The 26815-nt window shown below is 38.8% G+C and overlaps 1 protein-coding gene across 9 annotated transcripts in view; it reads left to right on the top strand.

The window, feature by feature from the left end:
• MAPK10 (mitogen-activated protein kinase 10) overlaps positions 1–26815 on the top strand; it is a 199931-nt gene that overhangs the window by 83758 nt on the left and 89358 nt on the right. For 5 of the 9 annotated variants that reach the window (XM_080367454.1, XM_080367457.1, XM_080367452.1 and 2 more), the window contains 2 exons: positions 5413–5569; positions 25644–25715. In XM_080367454.1, the coding sequence (XP_080223580.1) occupies positions 25650–25715 (66 nt within the window). In that variant the 5' untranslated portion in view covers positions 5413–5569; positions 25644–25649. Of the gene's footprint in view, positions 1–1884; positions 1997–5412; positions 5570–25643; positions 25743–26815 lie in introns of those variants that run through there. The other 4 variants (XM_080367455.1, XM_080367456.1, XM_080367458.1 and 1 more) reach the window with 4 other exon arrangements.

Raw genomic sequence — 26815 nt, 5'->3', positions numbered from 1 at the left:
GGTCCAGTACAAAACAGAGAAAAGCTATCAAATCCTTTCCTTTTCAGAGGAAGCTGGCTTTCATGTCCTTATTCATCTGTCCCTAAACTTCACAGTGTCCTCCTATGTGACACATAGGATTCTAGCAATGGCAGTGTGCAGCTAGAATTTTAATTAAGGATGTTGTTTTCTTTTTGTGTTGAAGAACTTTTTGATGAGCTCAAATGCATCAAGTATGTGCATATCTGACAGTATAAAGAAGTAAAGGACAAAGACCTGTGCTTGCTCTCTGTCAGAGACGTTTTAAAATATTTTGCCATTTGATGTGCTTCATTCCACTGTAGAGGTAGAAAAGCTGTAATTCTGCTTCATGAATTGTCTCTTCCATTTGCAGTCATGGAAGTGCTTCTACTGTGGAGCTGGTGTAGTGTACGTGCCATTTTATTTTTATCTTCATTGAAATGCAGCTGGGACTAGGCATGAATCCACTAAACTGTCTTGGAAATGGAAATGTCTTTCTGTGACTGGTTTTAGTGTGCCTTTTTGACTGAGAATTGGAGGCATCCATGTTGCTTTGACAAGCTTTTTAAACATCCAATTCATTATTGCTGATGCTGTGAATTTCATTAGTACAAGATCTCTTTCAACGTATGGACTGATAAACTGCATTCTGTTTAGCAGTAGGATAGAGATTTCGTGGTTGAATGTTCTCCAGGACTGAGTAACTATTGAACAGCATGTGCTGGCTAGTCTAGAAAAGGATCTGATGATCTTCTTTAACCATTCAAGTATGGCAGATAAGTTCTGTATGCCAAAAAACTCAACCCCCCAAAATCCAAAATAGTGCACTGTGTGCTTAGTGTTTCACCTTCAAATGTCAGTTTGACAGCAAATGCCGCCTGATTCTTTAAGTATGAAGCCATTCTACTAAATGAAATAGGCTTAATTTGTAAACTTCATTGAAATAATTGAATTAGTCCAGAACTAATGTCCTTTCTACAATCCAGTAGAATTGTTTCACTGGTAGTATATGGCTGTTAATTTGGGGGAAATTGTCTTCTACTATAGCACAAATGAATGCATTTGTCACAGAAGAATGGTTGCTTGTCACCCACCCGTCTGTGACTGACTGAGTTGTTCTGTAGCCATGTGGGAATGATATCCCACAATTGTGAATTTATTTTTCTTTCGGTGTATCTTTGAGGTAGGAGCTTCTGCTTAAAACAAAGCACCAACATTCTCGTTGATCAGCTTTCAGACATTATTTAGATTATACAGAGAAAAAGAAGCTACAATTATAATACTACGTGCTTTAAATGAGACAGAGGCAAGTGATAAAATAAAACTTCAGGTTTCAAAAGGCAGAGAGAGTAGTCTCTCAAAGGAAAAAATCCCCAAAGAAGTGAAAGGGAGAGTAATTATTCTGAAACATGCTGCTGAATTAATGAAATTGCTAAGTAGTGAAATACAGTGACACATATTTTATGAAAACATTCTGCATTTGAAGAAGGGTGTTGTAAGCTGTTGCTCATTGCGGCATGCTTTATTGCTACCTGTGTGGCTTTCCTAAAGCCTGTGAGCTGTTGCATGCCTGCATCTGTTTAGTAACAGTGGTATCGTGTTAAAACAATTATGAGTCAACAGCAGAAGTGCAAAGCTGGAAAGATTGTCTCTCTGATGTGAGGTTTGTTTGGCTTGTACATCCCTTGTACTAGCTGCAAAATAAACAAAATAATTCTTGTGTTGGAGACTTCCTACAAGTAGGACATCACATGTTCCCAAGGGTGTAAATAGCCTTCCCTGTCTGGATACTGTTGCAAGGTCTAACCTAAAACTTAAGTTTGTTATATAGTGGATATGAAATAATTTCATGAATTTTCACCCTTTCTCATGCTTTAACTCCAGCTGGCAACTAAGCACTACGCAGCTGCTTGCTCCCTCCCTCCTGGTGGATGAGGGAGAGCACTGGAAGAGTGAAACTGAGAACTCAGGGGATGAGATGAAGACAGTTTAACAGGTAAACAAAAGCCACGCACACAAGCAAAGTAAAACAAGGAAATCATTCAGCACTTCCTATTGGTGGGCAGGTGTTCAGCATCTTTAGGAAAGCAGGGCTCCGTCAGACGTAACAGTTACTTGGGAAGACAAATGCCATAATGCCAAATGCAAATGTCCCCTCCACCTTCCTCCTCCCCCCAGCTTGTATATACTCAGCATGACGTTCTATGGCCTGGAATACCCCTTTGGCCAGTTCAGGCCAGCTCTCCTGGCTGTGCCCCCTCCCAATTTCTTGTGCTTCTCCAGCTTCCTTGCTGGCAGGACCTGAGAAACGGAAAAGTCCTTGACTTAAGTATAAACATTACCCAGCAACAGCTAAAAGCATCAGTGTGTTATCAACATGGTTTTCCTACCAAATCCAAAACACAGCATTACCAGCCACTAAGAAGAAAATTAACTCTATCCCAGCCAAAACCAAGACACCCTGGCTGAGCTCTGCAGTGTGCACTGGCGGTTTCACTCATCTTGTTCCAGGTCTGTGACTCATCTCTGGGGGGCCTAAGCCAGCGAAGTTATTTCCAAACATTCTGCCAGTCCCTCATGAAGTATGCGTTAAGCAAACCTGGAGTCACTTGATGAAAGGCTGGGCCTTGAAAATGCCATAGGGAGTGTTAAGGGCCATTCCCAGATAAAAGAATTGTAAAATGTTCTTTTAGCTGCCATGTTGTGGTTTAATCCTGGATGGTGACTAAGCCCCACGCAGCCACTTGCTCACTGCCCCAGGTGGGATAGGGGAGAGAATCAGAAGAGTAAAAGTGAGAAAACTCAGGGTTTGGGATAAAGACAGTTTAATAGGGAAAGCAAAAGCTGCACATAGAAGCACAGCAAAACAAGGAATTCATTCACTAGTTCCTATCGGCAGGCAGGTGCTTGGCCTTCTCCATCCCGCATAACGATTACTTGGGAAGACAAATGCCATAATGCCAACTGGCCCTCCCTTCCTTCTTCCCCCAGCTTATATATACTCAGCATGATGCCATATGGTATGGAATACCCCTTTGGCTAGTTTGGGTCAGCTGTGCCTCTTCCCAATGTCTTGTGCCCCTCCAGCCTTCCTGCTGGCAGGGCCCAAGCAACTGAAGAGTCCTTGACTTGATACAAACACCACCCAGCAACAACCAAAAATATCATTGTGGTATCATCATTGTTCTTACACTAAATCCAAAACACAGCACTACCAGCTACTAAGAAGAAATTTAACTCTATCCCAGCTGAAACCAGGATGCATGTGCTTTCTTGTGTCTTCCAGAGATGGTCAATGAGCTCTCAGAGTAGACACCCATCCCATTTTGAGCAGAAATTGATAAATGCTCTGGTTACTTTTGAAGTGACACTGATTAAAAAAAACCCACAAAACACCACACAAAAGCAACACCCCAAAAAAAGCAACATCCTCGCTCCCACTGCAAAAAGACCAACCATAAACAGTTACTGGTTAATAGTCCGTGTCTGGCAGGCTATCAAAATCTGGGGGTAAATGACCATGCAAAGGCATTTACTCTCAGTGTTGCATTCAATGCAAATGTGGTAGAAAAGTGCCTTGGAGCCAGAAGATAAAGCCTTGTTGGCTGTACTTTTTCTGCTGCTTGTGAAGTGGATAAGAAAAATCCTTGACTTAAATGGAACATTAAGCTCTTCTGGTTGGGTTGATTAGACCTGTTTCATCAGATTACAGTAATTTAAATGCAGTGGTTGTTTAAAATTATATTTGGCATGTAAAGTAACTGACACAAGAGTATACTAAACATACAGGCTCTTCATTAACAGATAAAACTCTGGAAGGTTTGTAGAGTGCATATACTGGTTCATCATGGAGGTGGGCATAACCCTGATTAACCTTTCTACCAGCGGTTAATTTGGCCTGGGGTATATAAATTTTCTGTGAATTCTTTCATATTTTTGTAAGCCTAGCAATATACTGTTCTTCGGATGCTACAGATTTTATTTTTTGTAAACAGGGAATTCTCCACTGAACGCAATGTAAATTGCAAGGACATGTTCGATTATGAAGAACAAGTTACGAAAATATCTCTTAGAAATAATTATGGTTGATCCCACTGTCAGGCAGGAATATAGACTGGATACTTTACTGGCGTCTCCTTCAGCAGTATTTTTTATAGTTCTCTTACCAGGAATATCGGAATTAACTAAAAATGGTGGTAAGGGGAAAAAAGGGAAAGGAAGGGTTATTGATCTTCTATTCTTGGCTTTGCACAGCGGCTTGTGACATGGGCTTACTCTTCCATGACTCTGTAGAGAGCAGAGTGTGCTCATGGATACTGTTTTTGAAGATGTGGAGGCTCTTGAATGTACAAATGCTTCCCTGTTTTTCACTGACACCTAAGGATGTCTTAAAGGCCTCAAACAGCTGTTTGTTCCTTTTAAAGTTTGTACCTTACATCAGATGTGGCATGCAGAGGTAGACACACTGTATGGTGGTTTGAGGTGTATATTTTGCCAAGTTGTCTGTAAAAGTGACTTCTAAGCAGCCTGTAAAGTAAGTTAATGGGAGAAGCTGCAAAGCTGTTGGTTGCCATTGCCCTCTGCTCCCCCATTCTCTGTATTATTTATTATCTAGACTTGCTACAATTGGGCAGGACAGCAAGGCAAAAGAGAAAGATGAAATGTATAGAGGTGGTGGGACTTAAAAAAAAGGTACGTTGGTAAACAGCTATTATAATTTCATGAGTCTGGTAGAAATTGAAGTGTCAGTATTATTCTTACAGAGAGGACAACAATACATCTTTCTAATGTACCCTTTCCTCACCAATATGCAGCTGGTAAGATTTTATTGATTGCCTCTGTTAAATTTTTACTCCTGAGTATTTCAGCACTGACATTTTGGGGGTTTTAATTTACCTTTCCTCAGAAGGTTTCCTTATTTCTCCAAATAAGGAATTTCCCTTTCCTGTAAGCCTTCAGCATCGTGTAGAAAGAAGATCCAGGATGTGGAATATTATTTTTTTTTTTTGTATAATGGTCTATTTAAGGAGTAATGTATTGCTTGTTTATTTGCCTTTTGGACTATTCTCTATACCCAGAGGTCCACAGCTACAGAAAGGTTCTCTACCTGAAGTTGAACAGGATGTTGCAGCCATTGATTATCGCAGTGCATTGCAGCGACCTCCAGGGGTTTTTAATCCAACAGGGTATACCAGTGAGTGAAAATACTGACTTTAGAAAGGCTGCAGAGTTTGAAAGAGAACAGCTAGTTTAATAAGTGAACATGAGCAGGGGACACGGAGTGGTCCATTTTATCTGTGCAGTTTTGAACTAGAGCTTAGTAAAATGGAACAAATGGTCCCAAAATGAGCCAACTGTCTCAACTCAGACCCAGGCTTCCTTAACTCTGCATGTCTTTAACTCCTTTGACAGCTGTCTTCCACTGGGACAGAGGTGAAACTTCGCCAGGCTGCATTTGTTGAGCAGTGGTCCCCAGATTTGCAGCTCTCCCCGGGAAGACCTCAGAGCAATTACAAGTGTGTCACCTGGACAAAATGTAAAACTTCGCTGTCAGATTATCCTATCCCTGGTAAGGCATCTGGGGCCACCTAATTACTGATGAAAACAAGCTTAATAAAAAGGAAAATCATTGCAAAAGTAGTGAACTGCTATGGATATGTTACATGTTTGTGAAATGTTCATATTGCACTGTGATGAGTGTACGATAAAGATGAAAGTAATAGCAGGAGAATCAGTACAGAATAAGAAACGATTTCTAAAGGTGTTCTTTAGTTTGTAGCTATTGTTTTTAGTCTGCCCCATGTGAGGAAGAATTGATTGTGACCAGACTAAATTTATGAAAAATGCCTGTGAGTGTTATGACAGAGCTGGTTTTGATTTGACCAGTCAATGAACCTTTGAAAAACCACTGAATGAATATGATGTTTTGCATGATAGCTGTAAGCCTGGACAGCATGTGGGTGAGGTAAACTGTATTCTGTAGACATTGACCTATTTATTTGTGTATCTTGCTGTGAAATTTCACCTCTAATTCCAGTATTACTTCCCTTCCATGAGATGACTGTGCAGCTGTGGATCCTATACAAAGCCTTATGCACTTGTTTACCTCTGCTGTCTAGAGGGCATTGCACATGCTGATATTTCCTTTAGGCTTGTATTTAAATTTTTGCTAAATCGAGATCTCAATACACTTGTAATATTCCCTGCATAGTATGGATGTATCATATTATAATCTAAGTAGAATATAGTAACAGGGTAAATGATAATATAAAATATGAGTTAGCAGTACTCAGTACAATGTGACTGTTCTTAGTTCATCTTTAAGTTCCCATACATTAATATGATAACGATTAATCACGGTAACATGCTAAAACACTGACAAGGACTAAAGATAGTTTTGAATGACATTGTGTTAAACTCATTCGCTAAGCAATGCTGAGAACAGCTGCATAAAATCACAAAATATTCTGATGCCTACAGGGTTTTTTGTGAGTGGTTTTCTTGGTTTAACTTTTTGTTGGGTTTTCAGCTTGTTTGTGAGTTGGGTTTTTTGTTTTTTTCTTTTATTTGCTTTGATAACATAGCCAATTGAGTTCTTGATACAATGTGACCAGGTAAACCTAGGTTACAGCTATAACTGTTGGCTGCATGTTAAGCAAATGAATGTGAAATAGGAATAAACAAGACACTGGAAAAGAGGAGACTGAGAGGTGATCTTATCGCTCCCTACAACTACCTGAAAGGAGGTTGTAGGCAAGTGGGGATAGGTCTCTCCTCCCAAATAACTAGTGACAGGATGAGAGTAAAGGGCCTCAAGTTATGCCATGGGAGCTTTAGATTGGATATTAGGAGAAATTTCTTCACTGCAAGGGTGGTGAAGCATTGGAACAGTCTGCCCAGGGAGGCAGTGGAATCACCATCCCTGGAGGTGTTTAAATAACAGGTAGATGCAGTGCTTAGGGATGTGGTTGTGGCCTACAAACACTCCCTCCCAACTTGGTGTTGGCTGCAGACTCGCTGAGGGTGCACTCGATCCCCTCGCCCAGATCACAGACAGAGACACGAACCGGGACCGGCCCCAGCGCTGAGCCCTGGGGAACACCACGTGTGCCCGGCCGCCAGCTGGATGTGGCTCCATCCCCCACCCCCCTTTGGGCTCGGCCAGCTAGCCAGCCTTTTACCCAGCCCGGAGCGCACACGTACGGGCCGCGAGCAGCCGGTTTCCCCAGGAGATGCTGTGGGAAACAGTGTGAAAGGCTTTACTAAAGTCCAGGTAAACGCCCACAGCCTTTCCCTCATCGACTAGGTGGGTCACCTTGTCACAGAAGATCAGGTTCATCAAGCAGGACCTGCCTTTCACACACCCCTGCTGGCTGGGCCTCATCTGCAGGTTGCCCTGCACATGCTGCATGATGGTGCTCAGGATGACCTGCCCCGTAACCTTCCCCAGCACCGAAGTCAGGCTGACAGGCCTGTAGTGCCCCAGATCCCCCTTCCTGCCCTTTCTGTAGATGGGCGTCACATTTGCTAAATCCCAGTCTTCTGGGACCTCCCCGGTTAGCCAGGACTTCTGATAAATGATGGAAAGTGGCTTGTGAGCCACCAGCTCCCTCAGTACCCTCAGGTGGGTCCCATGCAGCCCCATAGACTTGTGCGTGCCTTAGTGGTGTAGCAGATCACTGACCATTTCCCCTTTGATTATGGGGGATTCATTCTGCTCCCCATCCCCATCTTCCAGCTCAGGGGGCTGGGTACCCTGAGAACAACTGGTCTTACTATTAAGGGCTCGGGTAAAGAAGACATTAAGTACCTCACCCTTTTCCTTACCCTTTGTCACTATGTTTCCCCCCACATCCAGTAAAGGATGGAGATTCTCCTTAGCCCTCCTTTTGTTGCCAGTTTATTTCTAGAAACATTTTTTGATTGTCTTTTATGGCAGTAGCCACATGAAGTTCTAGTTGTGCTTTGGCTCTTCTTTCTCCCTGCACAATGTGTTTTGTTTCAATCATGTAGCTTGGGGCGCTGGCCCCTGTGAAAGCAGAGGCAAGGCACTGGCACAAAGGATTAATTCTGATGCTTTTTTATTGCAGAGATAAAGTCCTGTAAGTTAGAGAAACAGGCTAGACTCATGAGAACAGGACAGTTTTCCTGCTATTCTGTTGTGGTCAATACCTGGCATTTCTGCTGACTGAGTTTCAGTTTGGAAAAGTGTCTGAGTAATTTTATTTATGTTGTATTACTGCATATTTCTAGATACATTTATGGCAAATCAATAAAGGTATAAAAATGCCTGTCTTCAGTTTGAACCTGTTTGGTGTAAATTAGGGATTAAATGTTTTTGTAACATTGTCTCACCAGTTATCTACTGCAGTGAATTTGCTGGACTCATTAAACGTTCTAGAGGACAAATTGTCTGTAAACTCACTCAAATTAATTCATGAACACTTAAACTACTAAAACTTGTTTTTTCTATATATCTAGCTCTTAATTTAAAGTTATTTAAAGTTGAAGGATGATCACACAAGCTTTAGTCCAGTAGGAAAGCAAGCTAAAACATTCAGTCTGCATGGCAGTGATTGGTATCCTGCTTGGCAATGCCTACAAAGGTGCCAGTTTGCCCTGAGATGCTGCAGGACAAGAGCTGTCTCAGTTTGTCCAGCTTATGGTGCGTTAGCCTGCACCTACAAGTAGCCTTCACTGGAATTGCAGTGGTTCAGTGTGGTATCTTTCAGCTGTGCTGTATTATCATGCAGAAAGGATGCAAAACTATGCTTGTACATCTCACATAAGGGTTTGTTAGGAAAGAACAAATGGCAGCTGAAGACAGAGTTTGGAACAAGAAAATAGCAGTGATGGTTAGCCATACTTCAAGCATCTTGTGGTAACCAGTGTGGCGAGTTCTTATTTGTGGTTGTAAATACCATGGAATAGTATTATATTACAGATCTTGTTATGATATAGTTGGGCTCTGATAAAAGTGGAATTTTTCTTCACTGTGTTACTATTTTAAAAAGCTGTGGCTTAGTGTAGAGTTAAAACTCTCCTTTTAATCAAAATCATTAGTGGTAGTCAGCTTAGGCCAGAAAAAGCAGAAGATCCTTTTACTATTAGCCTATGCTAAAAACAAAACAAAACAAATCCCCCAGACACCAAAAAACCAAAACAACCAAAAAAACCCCAAAACTAAAGGAAAGAAAACAAAACAACTTGTGAAAATAGCAACTGGTTTGGCAACAATGCATTCTGGAAAATTGTTATTTAAGCTGATGTGCTATCTAGGTTAAAAATAGAATACTGGATTTTTTTTTTTAATTTAAAATATTTCTTGTGAGGTCAGGATCTGGTGTAAGATTTTTTTTCTTTTGTTTATTTGTTTTAAGGCTACAACTTGTATATTGCTAGTTGAAGGTACTTAAATAAAACAAAATTTAAGCCTTTCTCTCTGCTGTGCCCTTTAGAACAGAGTATTGAGGACAAAGAGGATCAGGGGAGACACAGAATGGCTGATAAAAGATGTTTGTACTGACACAGAGAGGTAAAGGCAGGGAGGAAGTTCACTGTTATAGCCACTCTTACAAGTGCTTTAAAGGCTCATTTTATTTCAGAAATGTCATTTTCCTTTCCCTGTTTCTCACTATCATTCAAAAATTTCTGCCCAGCCAAACTTAAAACTCCCTGCCACTCTAAAGAATATGGAGTCTGTCATTATTCATGTATGCATTTGATTTCACACCAAAACCCAGAAACATGTCCTAGAAAAAAAAGTTAGAAAGTTCGAAAAAAACCCAAGTGATAAAAAATACTGGGTGTTACAGAGAAATATATCAGTTTATTCAGCTGCTTATTTCTATGTTCCAAAATTTTTGGATTAAACAATGAAATAAAAAAAAAAAAAAGGCAAGCATTTGGCTATGCAAGCAAAATTGGATTTTGTTCCTTTGTTTCTGGGACAGTGAAACCCAGTTGTCCTTAACTTTTTTTTGTGTGTAGGAATTTGACCTAAACTATTTATGTTAGCTTTCAGTGGTGCTTTCAGTATGGGAATTACAGCCAGGAACCCAGGCTACTATTCCTGACTGAGTGGACATGTCATTTATTCTGCTGGTTTCTTGATTTTATTATCTGTCAAATGTGTGTAGAAGAGCTCTTGAGGAGTGTTGTAAACCTGTTTTTTGTAAAACATCTAGCTTCTACTTTGCTTACCACACTGTACTTTTGGGGAGGGCGGGGAGAGATCTAAAAGGTGCTTTTTATCATCAGGTTTTCTCCCTGTGGAGCATCACTGAACCTGTGTCATTGATTTTGCTGAAAAAGCAGTAAACAGTCGATTACCTAGGAGATACATGAATTATGCACATTATTGCAATGGTTTTATGTAGTGAATGGAACATAGGTTCTGTTCTGTAGTCTACACAAGGCTGAAAACCACGTCAAGCAAATTTCTCATCTCAGTTCAGGTGGGTTTTGTGGATAGTGGGTAATTTTTGTGTGGAACAGCTTCATGGCATTCATTGTATGTTGCCATAGCTCATGCTACCACTTTGAAAGGGAGAAGAGGAATCAATCAGCTGTCTCACAGCAGGATAATTCCCTCCAAGTGATGCCAGGTCAGTTGGATTTGAGTTGATTTGTCTTATATACAGCTTCGATGACAGTTGGATTTGATACCAGAAATACTTAGGGACAGTCATATCTGATTCTCTGGGCATCTGCTCCTGTTTAGGAAACAGGGCTCAAGCTTATTTACGATACAGAAAATTGGTGGTGTTCAGTGCATTTTTTCAGCTTGGCTTTCAAAAGCTGTCTGCTTATGCTTGTATTCTGGACACTTGGCCTTTGTGAGGTTCAAGAGAACAAGAAATCGTATCATTTCCAAATCTTTGGGAATTAGGAACAGAGAAAGAAGCAGTCTGTCTTAAAATGCTCTATCAAGGGAGTAATGACAATGATTCATGTGTAGGCCCAAAAGAATATCTCTTACGCTACCTGTGTCATCATGGCAGCAGCAGCTACTTGCCTCAGAGAAGGGCAGGTACCTCAATGTACACAGCCCATGGACAACACTGGGGTCACAGACTGCCAGCTGGCCCATCCAGTATACAATGTAGTAGTCATAGTAGACAGCTGCTTCAGAGGAAATGTACTTTAACTGAATTTTAAAGTATCTAGTTCAAATTCCAGTTGCAAGTTAGGGACAACAGCTTAAAGCTTTGTGCAGGCCAACCAACCAGGTTTTATAAATTATTTTTTTCCTGATTATTTACAGAAATTATTAATAGGTTGAGCTACTAGTCCATGTTATTTTCCAGGTAACTATGGAAAGGTTGTTATTGGCACTTCCTAGCTGGATTGTGGTGTAGAAATAACCAAATGTGAGGGTAAATGACAAGATGAGGGTAGAATGAGGGGCAAAATGGCAAGAATATGATAAATATGAATGAATTAGGATTGGTGCATATTATTAGTAATGTTGGTAACACCTCAGCTGTCAGGTCTGTGTAATTAGCAGCAATAAAAGCAGATCTCAGTGATGGATGTTCTTATTACAGTTAACTGGAACCTTAAACTTCGTTCATTCTTTCATGTATTCACATCTATCATAAATTTGAACAGTAATTTCTGGAAATTCTCTATAGTTTATTTCTTAATTCATGTTTCAGTATTTCTTCAGTTAGTCTTCTTTTCAGATAGTTTCTTTTGGACTGGATCTTATGAAGCGACCTGGAAACTGCACCTCTTCTGGCATATAATGTCTGTAATAGTAATTTGTAATAGTTTCTGTCTTTTTCTCATTGGCTGGATGCTTTCCTAAAATTGCCTGAAACACCGTTTTACAGAAAAACAGCTGTGATATTCATTGCCTTTCTAAGAAGAAAAATAATGATTTTACACATAGACTATGTGTATTTATGAATTCCCTTTCTTTGTTCACCCTGGGACTGAAATGAAAGTATTCATGTGGTGGACTAGTGTTGTTCTGTGGATAAAAAGTTAATATGGATTTCTGCTCTCCCTGCCCCAATTTGGTAAACTGTTTTTGTATGGCTTGAGCAAAAATTCTACACTTGACCTTGAGAAGAGGAAGAACATTGCAGCATTTACAAGATGCTGATCAAGCTGCAGCCTGTCAACTGGTCAGTTTTGTCCTGTTCATTTTGCCATGTTTACATGCTGGAAATATTGCTGTATTCTTTTTCTGATGTATTTCCAGTTATCCTGTAAATGGCTAATTGGTTTTTTGGGGTGTTGTTTTTTTTTGTTGTTTTTTTTTTTTTTTTGTGTGTGTGTTTTTGTTCTTTTTTAAAAAAAAAAAAAAAAAAGTATTTTTAAAGAGATATAAACAACAGTGTCTATAATGTGTCTGGCAGTGTTGATTTAGTGTTTTATCTTGTGCAATCCTAAACTCTTTCTGTCAGATAGCGTAGCTTTGGAGTGAAAGGCTGTGACCAGACTGGCAGCTTTCAGACAGCACAAGCACCGCATAGACCTCTCCAGCAGATGATCAGGGTGTTTTTGAAGCAGGCTGTATGTGAGCATGTATTTTTTTAAATTTTGAGGCTTTAGACTTGGAAGTATGTTTAAGAGATATTATTAAATAAGCTAGTTGAAGAAAATGTTGGTAGAAGACTCATCACTACTAAAAGCGCTTTTAATGGAACAGAAACATTTAGTTGGGGGCAGGAAATAAAAGAAAATTGATCAAAGACTAAATATTTAAGTTCAACTGTGTTTCCCTGTACTCTAAGGAATATTTTTTTTAGGCTTTTTTGATTGAAAATTTGACTGTTAAGGTTTTCTTTCTAGTTTAGAAATATTTTTTAAAGTGTTGCATTTACTGCAGATTGGATAATGCAGTTCCAATGGCTCTGTTAGTAGTGTGGGAACTTAAGTATACTAGAAGGAGTCACAGTACATCAGGTTTGGGATGGTTGTCTGCAAGTGTTTAAGAAAAGTATTTGTTTATTTTATATATCCCTGTTTTTCATAATATCCATACCTGTTGAGAAGTCTAGGACATAGGAACTGAATAAGAGTAAAATTAGACAAGGTGCTGAGAGCTTCTGCCTAATTCAGGAAGGGTTTACGTTTGTAGTTAAAGTGTAAAAGCACTAGGAAGTGAATCCAGAAACCCTTACATTTGCTGGTCTGTTGCTCATTCAAATAGCAATTGCTTTCTTGTGGTATATATTCCTTGCCTGCTGCAAGAAAAGAGCTAAGTGTAATTGTGATTTTACTGGCCAACAGATGTTTCAGAAACAGAAAACTATTCCCAGTTGAGCCCTTGATAAAGGCTGCCACCCAAAAAACATGTTAAAACCCTGAAGCCTTAATCTAAAACTCTAGAGCCCTGGCATATGACTGAGTTCTACGTTTTTCATTCAGGTTTACATTTCTAGTTTAGGAGGGTGAATGCCAGTGGAATTGTGTGAGGCAGGCTGTGTTATGCTTTATGAGCACAGGCCTCCACTGAAGCTAATGTGAAGCTGCACTGTCCCCATGGGAGTACTAGGAAGCATTTATGCCTTGGGCACACACTAAATCACTTTTTTTTCCCTAGAAAAAAAAGGGTGTGTGCGTTTATATGTCCCTTAAGAGCTTTCTCTTCTTTAGATGACCATATGCATTATGCACACATGTAAAGGGTGTGATTATTGTTACTGTTATTTAATACTCATCTGATAGTACGTAAGCATGAAGCTTTACAAAATGTGTAGCATCTGTACTCTCCAAGCTTGTAGTCTAACTGGGATGAGTATTAGGCAAATGGGCTAATGATTTATAGGGAGCAGAATTGATTAAATCTGTGTGAAGGGCTGGACAAAACAGAATATTTACACTGCTGGTTTTGTTGTAAGCCTAAAGAAAGCTTGGCATTATAGACATCAGAAGGTGTTATAGCTATGAGGAAGCTCTGGTATTTGGGTCACAGCTGAAGAAGCAGCCAAAACCATGAGAAGAATTTTTTAAAAAATACTTAAGAAGGTGCTAAATGGAAGAGTTTGAGAATTACTCTTGCACTTACATTTAAAATGGCAGTCAAAAGTAGGATAAGGTTGTGTTCTTGTACTTACTAAATTCTTTAGTAACTCATGTAAAATACGTGTTTATCCTGATCATGGCAATTTATCACTTTGTGGTGCTCGTCTTGGATCTTGCAGTCCAAACTTTTCCAAAGTAATACAAAGATTTGTCATTTGAGTTATTCTTTAGTCTTTCTCTCTCTCTTGCTTCTTGGCATTACTCACTGCAGGTGGCAGACTTTCTCAAGGATCCTTAGCTTGTCCTTGCTAGGATTTACCATACCTTATAGTGGCAGCATTTTGGGGAGAGAAGTCCTCAATCCATCTGGTGTATCCAGGTAAATGAAACTTGTTCCTTTACTGTTCTTAACCCCCTTGGCTTACTGGATCAGACACCGGTATTTGTTGCTGTTCACCCCTTGGCCCAGCTCTGAGGGGAGCTGCGACACAAGAAAGAATGCAGTTCTTGATGTCATTTCACGTTTGAATTCTCTTCAGTACCTGTGAAAATCTTGATTTCATGTGAGGTGTTTGACCTTGCACGTTTCCGTAGATTTTGAAAGCCTTTTATTCCTGTCTCTGAACTCTCTGATTCTTCGGCAGGGTCAAGTATTTCTGAAAGCTTTTGACAGCTACCTGAGAGTAAGAGAGGCAGGCAGTTACTTGTTTGTCTAAAGTATCTGTGCTGTATCTATGCCTTAATGCACTTACAGCATTTCTCTCTAACCATGGGGATGTCTGTGTTCTTAAATGGTGCTGTGTGCCTCTGCCTGGCAGAATCAATTCCAAATTGCTGTTTACCTGTAACAAGGAATCTTTCCCTACAGTCAGAAAGATGTATGAGCAAGTGTCTGTGTCCTGGTGGCAATGAGGAGGGAGACATTATGAAACAGCCTGTTTCACCTTCCACTTTCTCTTTTCCCAAACTGTCCAGAAAATTGCCCAGTTTGCCTCTTTGGATCCTTTTTTCTTACAAAAGTACTAGGAGAAGCTCATCTTTGGTTAAAAGGAGCATGCTGAGAGGGCAACTGTGCCCTTACGCCTTCAGCTGAGTTTGCAGTGATGTGAAGAAGAGGTTTTTACATTGTTACTGGAATCTTAATATGCTGCCTTCCATTTCAGTACTGTAGAAACTTTTATGCTGCTGTATTAGTTCACTTCCATGAATCTCTTTCTTCCTCTCTCTTTGGTTGTTTTAATGAATGGCTTATGAAAAAATGTGTTTATTTTTTTCCATTTGGAATAGATGACACACTTCTGAACAGATAGTGTCTGATATAAAAGGTTAATTCCCAAATCCCTCAAATCATTGAAACTTTTTCCACTGAGTGAAGTAGGACCAAACATCTTTATGCTCTGTCCATATGCTGTTGTGTATTTCTAAGGATATGATGTGATGATCTGGTGTGCTGGAAACTCAGAGAGAGAAAAACCAAATTATTTCAGAAAGTGAAATTGGGAAATGTAACTGGAAAAATAGCTCTCCAATTGCAACTAGAGAAAGAACATGATGGCCCATGATGATATAATGTCTTTCATGCTGTAATATTTTTATTTACTATAAAAAAGATAACAACTACAGTAAAAGTATTTTGCATGAAAGTTATCTTTTTTCAGTTGCTGTCAACGTTTTAACTTCACCTGAGTTGTTTTGTGCCACTGGGCACAAGAAAGTAGCCTGAATTTGTCACATGTGATTCCTGCTGGCCATTTCACACTTGGGAAGAGAACCAAAGCTAGGCTATTTTCATACACAATTCTGTGTGTGCTACGTCATGGTTCTCTGGAGTCTCTGCTCATTGAAATAAACTGCTGGGCCCTCTGCGGGGTCAGTGTTTTGTGGGGTAATATTTGAAGTGAGCCAGCTTTATCTCCCAGGCCAATGGAGACTGGCCGTGGGATCCAAGAAAGTCCACTTTTGTCCCCATTATCTCTTGTCCCTGTTCCTTTATTTAATCTGTGACAGCCTGTTAGAAATGCAAGAACCTTGGAACAGAGAGATTCTAAATACACCTTCTGAAATGACAGAGGCTTGAAAAAGCTGTTGTGCATACAACAGAGATGCAAAGTTTCTGTTGCAGCAAATCCAGAACATGGGAGTGTTCTGGCTGTCCTGTTTGTATCTGCGTCTCCTGGTCTCCCACAGAAGATTCACAGGTAAATATAAGAATCCATAAATAACCATACAGGACATTACATGCACAGTGGGCCTCAAACAGGAGGACCCTAATTGAAGTCCTGAACCAGAATATCATATTTGCTGTAACCATTAGCTATCATAAACCTGAATAGCCTTGCTTTTCATAAAGGCTCAATTTCCTCTATTAAATTCCTGGCCTTGTTGCACTTTCTGCAATGATACATCAATTCCTTGATCTAAAAAGAAATGTACATGAGTAAGTGTTTCTACTTAAAATCTTTGAACTCCCCACCCTCTGACTTTATCAAAGTAATTTTTTTCCAGTGCTACAGAACAAAGAAAATAGCAAAAAAATTTAATTTACTTTCTTGTGTCAGTTAACCTTTCAGTTTTAACGTGACATTCCTTTTTTTATTTGTATACAAGAACTAACAAGAACATGACTTGGTTTTAATCACTCCTTACCTGTCCAGTCTGAGTTCACAAAACTGTAATTTTTTTTCTAATGTGCTGTCATCTGTATAACAGGTAGCTAACAATAATCTTCATGATTCTGTTTGCATTAATCAGCTACTGTATTTCTGGTTTTGCTTATGGAAAAAAAAAAGACACTTGCAGCAACATCACTCAGCAGCAGTAGATACGCTTTCTTTAAATAGTTCTCATTGTTTGTCAGACCCTAGAACTGTAATTGTATTCACTAGGTATATAATTATCATTATTATTCCTTGTAGGAATGGATTTTTATTTCGTTTTCTGTTATTTTTGGTCTAGCTGCTAAATATAGTAAGGTAAGTTCTTTTGCAAATCATGTGTCAGGCATCCGGAAGTTGGGCATCAGTGAAAGTATAGGTGCTGCACTTCAGTTTTTATGTAGTTATGGGCTTGGTTAATGTAAGAACTTTGTGGCCAAATCTGATGTTATACTTAAGGAGAAGTGTCTGCTTGGAGAAAGGAGAACAAGCCTACATGGGATTAGTAGAACATAGTGATTATCGTATCAGTGTACATGTGCTATATATAACACATGCAGACAGCCATGGAAGCCAAAGAAGAAAACATTGTGTAGTTGTGTGCTTCGCTTGTAGCCTGAAAATTGTTCTGTATTAGTATTTTATTTAGCACATAGCAAATAATCTTTTTGCAAACTTTTTACCCAGCACTAACTACATCTAGATTGGAGCAAGTTAACACCTGGTTTTGCTGGGTTTATACCCTGTGTAACTTGGAGAGAGTCTTGGTTTCTTTAGCCTTTGTGCAGTAGCATGACATACGTTCCAAACAGCAGCAGTGTAAGTAAATGGATATAGGCCAGCAGCAAACATGCTGTTCCTTCCGGTCTCCCATCATATTAGATGTAATTATAGATTATCAGAAACACAAGGCCTCTTCTTACTCCATTAAGATTTTTTTCTCATATATTTAGAGTTTTAATCGATACAACCCAGAAAGCATCAAAACATTTTCTGTGTTTTCTTAAACAAGATGCAGCTGCTATTGGGTATTAACAGTTTGCAGTGATTTTGCAATAAATCCTACTTGCATCCCTGAGATGACTTGTTCAGGTAGTGTTTTTCTTGTGGGAGTAATTAAAATAAACAAATGTAAAAGGTTAGGAGGGGCAAAAGCTTTTCAGAAGGGAAGGAGTCTGGATTTTAGTTGTTTGAGAAATAAACTGTTCTGTAGCTGCAGAATTTACAGTGTAATCTGCTCATGGCCACAGGCTTGTACTCCAGAACTAAGCTTCTTACATTTTTTTAGAATAATAGTGATTTTAGTTGTGTAGCTACTGCATTAATGTGCAAATACAAACCAAGCAGGGTTTGAGCATCCTGACTTGGCAAACAACTGAAGCAACTCTTTGCTTTGAGCAGAGAGGTTGGATAATAAATTTCCCAAGGTCCCTTCTAATGTGAGTGATTCTGTGATTCTGTTCGTGAATAACTGTGAGGTGTAAATTGGCCACCACATTTCAGTGGCCAATTATACATATTTTTTTTAAGTTATGATGAAAAATACAGACATCTCATTTAAGCAGGTTATTCCATAGTCCTAAACAGCTTTTCATACTTTCGTCATCAAACTTTGATATAGGAAACATGAACATTGGTGGAGTGTAATATAACTTTTCATCAAATAAGTAAAGGCATGGCTAAATTTTATTTTGTTTGCATAATTTGTTCCTCTTAAGTCACCAAAACCATGATTTTTTTCCTCTAAATTGTATGAAACTGAGATAGAAATTCCTATTTACTCTACCATAGTAACAGAAAATGAAGGTACCCTGAAACAGGATATATAGGATCTAAGTGCCCTGATCTTTCCTATGTTTCTCCCTAAGTCAGAGTTTAGCTTTTGACTAGAGTATTAATTCTTTTTACATGAACCCTTCATTAATGGGGGGTTAACTTGCATAACAGAGCAGCGTATTAAGAAGGAGATAAAATAGCATACAGTTCAATGTATTAGTAATTAATTCCAAACTGTTACAGCTTAGAATATATAATTTAGTGAATTCTATTAATTTTATTGATACGGCTTGATGCAGACAGTAATTGAGTATTTTTCTCTATGCATTCTATAGAATATATGTCATTCGCACCAGTCATACAGTGCCAAGGCCATCTGTGTTGAAGGGAAATTTAACTGAAATTGAATTAGGTACAAAGGCTGTGCTCTGGCTTTGGGAGTGTGTTAAAAATAGTTTTGTTGAGATTCATTACATATACCTTCAAGCAGTTTTACCACTGACGTTTATCTGTGGAATAGGTTTTTATTGTTGTGTTGTTTGTTTGTTGAATAGAGGAAAGCAAATTTCTGAGAGGGCAGAATTTTTCATTCAGCTGTGCTGAGATGATTACCTCATTTTTTTGTGTTTGGCTTGGTTTGTGGGTTTTTTTCCCCCAGAAAGGGAAAGCAGATTAAAACCAAATGTCAGAATTGAAAAAATGCAGGGGTAAAAAGAAATAAATCTTGCTTTTACCATTGTGGTAAAGGTTTTTATCTTATGGTAAGCAAGTAGTGTTTTACTGTACTCAGGTCTTTCCAGTTCTTCATTCTTTAGTGACGATAGTAGCCATGGTCTTCTACACTTATCACTGGATGTTCATTCTGTGCACATTCAGAGCTGCTTCCGACATCAAAGTCTAATTTAATGCCTCTAAGATGTTACTGGATTTTATTTTGCCTTTCAATTTGCATCAGAAAATTAAGATATTCAGCTACAAATGAAAAGGTGGTATGAGAGTTTATGACAAGATCATCATAAACTTTGACTAGCTAATCTGCTGCAGCATCTCACAGAACCAGGTTCTTTCTTTCATAGCACCTGTACATAAAAGTAAGTATTACTTAGATAGGTAGCATCTTGGACTGTTAAAACTTGGACATTTACACCAGGTATTGTTTAAGTGTGGAAAACAGACTCATAACAATTGACTTGAGAATACACGGGGAGCTGGTGGCAAGGCCGGACTTGGAGCTTATTTGTTCCTGTCTTCAGCACGTGAGCTGTGATCATTAGGAAAACCTGCTTATATCAATCCCCTATCTTTTCAGCTTGTATGCTTTTTTCCTTTTCATGTGCATTTCCTTTGAAAGCCTTTTCAGTGCTGTTCCTAAATTCTTTCTTTACCACTCTCCTTTATTTTCCAGCAGCTGAATTTTAGAGCTGCTTGCATGATTCTTATGAATTTTTACATGCCATCACTTCTCATCCCAGTGGAAGATGATCTATTTCTGCTGGGATTTAACCTTAATAATTACCCTGTTCACACCATTGCTTTCCTCACTTATTCAAAAAATAATTAAAATAAGAGCATAAACACAACAGTAAATTTCAGTTCATATTTATCCTCTGTCAGGTCTTGAAGCTTCTTGCCAAGCAGTGAGTCTCATTGAAGCTGGTGTTGAAAATGCCCTGTTGTTGTAGTGCTCTAAATTAGATGTGAAAAAAAAAAAATCAAGTTCTAGAAAAGTTGCTGATAAATCTGAAGGTCTGGTCTTTGAAGCCCAATTTAATAGTATATTTGGACATACATTCCAATCATAATTGGCAGTGATTATATGAAAAATTTGAGCAAATTGCATCCCTTCTTTCTTGATCCAGCATGTTAAAGAAGACAGAGCCCACATACAAAGTTCCATAGGAGTCTGGGGATCAGAAATTACCATTCTCTTATGGTATGCTTTCTCGTACTATGTGACTTCGGTGAGGTCTTCATTGTTTTGTACATTCAGAATACAAAGATGTTAAATGGAAAGATGCAGTATACTGACAATATTCTGTAACTTCTTTATTTTTCTCCTTGTTTATACAGAGCAGAATAGCCAAATTTCAGTAAAGGAAAGTTATAGTTACAGAAGTGAGAGCATTACTCAGAGCTTCAGAGAACTGATAAGCTGCTGTGATAAGAGTATGTATTTTCAAATTAAGGAGAGAGGAATTCCAGTACTGGATATGCATGAAATGATTCAAACACATCTTCAAAACAGGAAGCATTAATAATTCATAAATGTTAATCTTTGAACATTAGTGTTTTTCAAGAAGGTTTTATAGTGACAGCTGAGTTGATAAATTGCCCCCTCTCACTGAAGTGGGACAGGATTTTTTTTTGTTTGTTTTTAATAACTTTAAATGATTATGCTATTTCATTAATTTTTTTCATGCTCTGAATCTTTCTGTTCTTGAATGAAATATAATGAGGCAGAAATAAATACTTTAATTAGCCTTTTGCAGCACGAGTATAGAACTATGTGCCTGTGAAGACAGGGAGCAGCATGGCACTGTACCCGCTGTGCACGTGATGTATTCGGGTGGAAATACCAGATAAGCATAAATGCCGGATTTGGCTCTTGATATGAATATATATAGTTTCCCCTTATTATTGAGATTATCGCACTTGATGGGACCGGGAATAGATTATAACATGTTACTGGGAGATGTCCTGTGATTCTGTTAAAACCTTCCAGTTTGCAGCCATACTGTGCCAGGTTTAAATCTAGTGATGTTTTAGATACAAATAGTGCTGTCTATGATCTCTTCAGCTGCCATTTGATTTCTGTTGAAACGGGAACTCGTGCTTTTTAATAATTTTTTTTTCACACAAGGTTATTTATTAAATTAGGATGTGAAGGATTTGTTTCAAGTTTGTTTTGTGTGGGACATGTAAACACCTCTCTGAGTACAGCCTTAGGCATGTGGGAGGTGAATAGCACTGGGGCTGGTTTGGGACTTGATTGATTTAAACTGCAGCAACTGTTTTAAAACACTATTTTAAATATATGTCAAACAGCTGCTGGAGCTTTGCACATCAAGAACCTTGTTTCAGCCCTGGATTGGTGTGTCTGACATAGCTGATTTTGCTGGGGAGTGAGGTGAAGAGTCCTGCCTGATGAAGAAAGCAGTTTCACAGCAGGGCAGCTGGCTCCTTCGCCTCTCTGAATTAAGAAGTTATATGGAACTTTCCTGAGGCTCCACATTTGTCTTCTGTGTTGTCACAAAAAAGCCTTAAGTATGTTTTGACAGGCCAAGGCAATATCTGTGGGGCATGAGGGATTTGCCTGTTGATTAGGAGACATAGAGATGAGAAACCATCATGGAGATACTTTCTGAAAAGAAAGTTACTGTGATGTTTTCTCTGGACAAGAGAGCTTGTTACGTGGCAGCTTAGAGGCAGGGTGGTGGGTGCAAGTGCTGAGACTCTTTTTGGACTAGTACAGCAACAGTTCAGGCTCCTCAAGCTCCAAGTTTGCATCTGTTGGGCATAAGGCAAACATAGGATCTCCATCCATGATCCGGAAACCAATTACATGAACAACAGTACAGCCTGGGAAGGAAAACAAGGCTCCCAAGGCCAAAAGACTGGTTGCCAAACTGCCCAGACATTCACTGGGTACCAGCATCGTATAGCTTTGAGGGTGAGGAAAGAATTCAAGGACAAGCAGAAAGATTTAGTGCAAAAGGCTATATTTGAAAACTACAGTTACTCTTGGTTTTCTAGTCTGCTTTGTCTACTGTCATTGCACAGTTTCCTCTCTGCTCTCAGTAATTATCCAGTAGTATTGATTTAATCCTTTCAGTATTCAAACAGCTGTTTGAATAATAATGACATAATCCTCCTGACTCCTTAACCATAAAGGTTAAGCATTATTAAAAATAAACAATCCTTCTCTAGAAAAAAACTGATTTGGTAGCAGCACTGAGGGGAAAGGGAAGTTCACGCCTGAAATTGGGGTATGGCATTAGCCCACGTACTGTTTGGAAGAGTAGCTGCTGCTAAGGGAGGAGAAGTGGAGTGAAGAAGAGGATGGTGAAGCAGCAGGCCACGCAGAGGTCAAGCCTCAGTGGTATTTTCACAGTCCCAGGCAGCAGTTCACTTGGATCTATGCCACTGGACAGCTCAGAGGATTTTCAGTATTATCTTACTCTTGCCTTCATGTCTACTTTCCTCCTCCTTTTTTTAGTACCTCCTAGTTTTGTCTTACCTGAAAGTAGATCACGTATTTGCTGCTGAGACTTGTATGTTTTTACAGTTTCAGGCATACAGATGTCTTAATCATGATGAAAATTTAAGATCCAGTTATGGTGTTGGTGTTTCATAGACAGGGTTTTTGTCCCTGTGATGCTGCTGTGATCTCTGGTTTCCCAGCACAAGGTGTTCTGTTGCGTCAGCACTGTTCTGTTCTCCCAGTTCTTCCCACCCTGGGTGATTGTGCTCAAGGTTGAAAAGATAAAGCGTCAGGAGCAGGGTAAAGAAGTATTGGATGCTTATGCTCCCACCTAAAGCTCACATCCCTAGTGAGTGAGGCCGTTTGTCACTAGCTTCTTGTTTTCTGACTACTTTATGTTTTGACACAATTATTTCAGCATCAGGCCAGTTCTCTATTTGCCTTACATTGACACTTCTTCGATGTCTCTAGTGATGCAGTGTCAGCTAGCACTGGAGGAGGTATGATCAAAGGTATTTACGCAGTTGAGTGTGAATGTATTTTTTGCATGAAGAAATTAGAAGTTGCATACATGTGTGATTACTTAGAGCACTGAAGGGAATCTCATGAATTCACTATATGAAGGCACGCACTACATAAAACACGAACTCAAATCTGTTTTGCCATGGGTATACAGTCTTACAAACCTTTGTGCTACAGAAAGCTATTCTCATTCCTGGTGTGCAACTGGAGGATCTCAGATCTCTAGTGATTCATTTGATGTATCTCATGTACAGAGGAATGAGTATTGATCTCAGCCATTAAAACATATCATATTCTATTATTTTATAAGCAGTAACCGCATATAAGGACAACATAATAAATTATAAAATGTATTCCAGTTCATAAAATTCACCAGCCTATTGCTCTGCCCAGGGTGACTATTAACAGTTACAGTCACTCCTGTGGAAAGCTGAGGAGCTGTGTATGACTAGTAATGCATATATAATACAAAGTGTGTCTTCTCAGTAGCTTGTCACAGAAAATTTAGTGAGAAACCAAATTTCCCCAATTCACTTCCTTTCCTTTTTTCACTTTCCACTATTAGACTGTCTTGAATGTGGTATGTTATGACTAATGACATTTCAGTCATTGATTATTATAGCAATATAATGAATCCAACCAATAGCATTTCATAGTGTATATATCTGCAGCATGAGAGTAATTATCTGCTGGCTTTCCAGAGATCACTGGCAATATGACTAATGTTAAAAGCTTTTTAAATATCTTTCTTTCTCTTTCTCATTTTAATATAAACCCTCTGTGGAATGGGAGGCTCTGGTAATGACTCATTGGGCAACGAGGCAGCAATTGCAGACACTGTAATGTGATGCAGAAAAGGTCATACACTTGCTTTCATAACAGGATTATTCATTCATTCATTAAAAATTAAACACATGTGGGAGCATGTGATGCTTTCAAGTTGGCAAGTATTGAATACTTTCTTGTAGTTTCTTGAGTCCTGATCACTTTGCGTGAGATGAAGTTACTCCAAATTAAGTCTTTTCTTACTTAGTGGCATTTGCCCATGTAGTTAGTTAATTGTTCCTGTTGAAGACAAGTACCATAAGAAGGCACACAGTGTTTCAGAATCATGGCTATATCTTAATGGAGTGGTGGTTGCAGGTGGTTTTTGGGTTTTTTTTAAGTCTTTGCAGTGAGTTTATATTTAGAAGAAGAAGGTGTTTTTCTATACTTTCTACCTCCTTCTACCTAAAAGTTGCTGGTTTTTTAATTCTACTGTTAAAAGTTTTGGTAGGTTTTGGGTTTTTTTTGAAGCAGGGTCATGCCAAAGAATCAATGTGCTCCAAAGTTTTGTGACATAGCTGCCTATTTCAGCCTGATAACATTACTGTGGTTTTTTTCCATTGACATCCCATGCTAGAATGCAGCTTGGAAAGTATTGGTTAGTCAGAGCTGTATTTAATACTATAGAATTAAGTTAAAACAGCTGTCATAGGGTACATGGGGAGGCCTGTTTGGTCTAGTGTATGGTTCCCTTGACCAATATCTGATACCTGCGAAAAAATCTAAAAATAGGGTGAGCATATAGTGGCAGACTGTGACTCAGGGTTATCTGGAGTCAGAGGTGATATTTTTGAGGTTAATAGCCTTCAGCAGATTCCTCCTTATGTGAGTTTGCTTAATCATAGTAGGACTTACGTTGACTTCTGACACTCGGAGCAATGTGAGGCAGGGAGTTTCGCAGTCTGACAAAACAGTGTGTGAAGAATTCTCGCTCCTATTGCTGATTTTGAATCTGTTGTTTGAAGACCTTAATTTGATGACACAAGCTTCTTTAAAAACAAAACAAAACAAAATAAAAAACCAACAACAAAAAAACAGGGAAGGGTGTTTTCCTTTTCACTTTTCAGTAAGCCACTCATTTTATGGATCTCCAGTGTATCTCCACTCAGCTCTTTTCTAGGCTAAAAAAAAAATGCTCAGTGTGTGCAGCTGTTTCATGTAAGGAACCCTGTATGTGCTTGGGACCCTTCTTACCAGCCTTTTCTGTAACTTTTCTAGTTGTTTAAAATGTTTAGAGAAGAACCAGAACTACATGTAATATTTATAAAATGGTTGTGTCATGAATTTATACAGTGATGTAATCAGTCTTTCCATTTCTATAACTTTCCTAGTAATTGTCAGCTTAGGACTGTCTCCCATTCCCACATTGTTTAGAATGTCATTGACCCATTTTTTATTTTTGTTGATGTAGGAATATGCAAGTGACATGATAAACTTTGAAGTATGTCATCAGTTACTGTAAAATTTTGTAGATGTAACCAAGTCATATTTGAGGCCATAACCTTGACAATCATTGGAAAGAATTTAGAGCCTATTTACAGTTCAGTGTTCTAACTGTTACCTGCTGTTCACAGCCTTGGTAGCAACTCAGGTTGATTTTGTAATCCACGTGTAGATAGAGCTGCATTGTACTTGCACATCAGGTGACATACAAGAGTTCTATGTTTACTTTTCTTTAATTGCAGGTATTTATGAGCCGCCATTTCTTGTATTATTGTGGTGAACCTACTCTGGATGTGAAGATTGCCTTTTGTCAGGTGTGTGTTCCTTACAGGTAAAACAAGGTACAGTATATACTTGTACTTCATTTTTGCAATTCATGCCATAATAAAATAAAAAACAGAAGTGAATTTCAGCAGCTTACTGCAAGTAACTGGTTATAAGAATGAAAGCAAATATGAAAAAATAGAAAAATGCATCACGAAAATAACTTTTCTATTTATTTTGAAGTTTATTTTGTAGTTTACTCTTAATGATAGTTAATTTTGTTCTGCTAAAATGTCAGTTATGTTTTGAGATTTCTTTTTAGGTAAAAATAATAGCAGACTTTGCAAACAGAAAAAATTGGCTGTACTTCCAATAAACTTAATGATGAATTACACAACATAACTGTATGTACACCGATGCTTTCACAGAAATATGCAAATTGAAACTATTTTATCTTAGTCTCTGGTTTTGGGAGACAGAGCCTTTTACATTGTAGCCTGTGACTGCAATGTTCTGTCCCTTAACCTAACTTTCCTAGAAGTGAAGGGAGGGTAATTGCAGGAGCAAAATCACGAACTCAATGACATATCAATGTGATCCTAGTTGAAGCCACTTTACTTAAGTTTCTGCAAACTTTTATACAATATTAATATTCATACATACATCACACCTTAATTCTATTGGTTACATACACTGTTCACACGCTGCTATACAGATACTAATTGCTTAAAAGCATACAAGCTGTTAGTCTCATCATTAAAATTGTTGACATTCTTGCGGTCATCAGTTCCCAGTTCAGCTCTTGTTTTTCTGCCTGCTTAACTGCCAAAGATCCTGTTTTCTTTGTTCTGGGTGTCTTTCTCACACGACCGTGTGGCCTTGCTGAGCAGATAAAACTTTCAATCATATCAAGCTGTTAAAGCAAGAGCGACTTTCGATAGGCCAGGTGTCCCTTTTCTTCCAAATACATTGCCGTGGGTAATTAAAATTGTGTGGGGTTTGTCTCGTGTCCAGTTGAACACCATGTGCTATGTAGGTTCTGGAGGCTTGAGACTGCACCATAGCCAATTCTGTATTTCTAAATTACCCTTTAAATTGTTTGGTCACAGTGCTTGGAAGTCTACAAGGCTGGAACTGACTTTGTGATATG

This window comes from Falco punctatus (assembly GCF_963210335.1).
Source record: "Falco punctatus genome assembly, chromosome: 1".
NCBI classification, from domain to species: domain Eukaryota; kingdom Metazoa; phylum Chordata; class Aves; order Falconiformes; family Falconidae; genus Falco; species Falco punctatus.
Note: the sequence above shows the minus strand (reverse complement) of the source record. Positions and strands in the feature narration are given on the sequence as shown.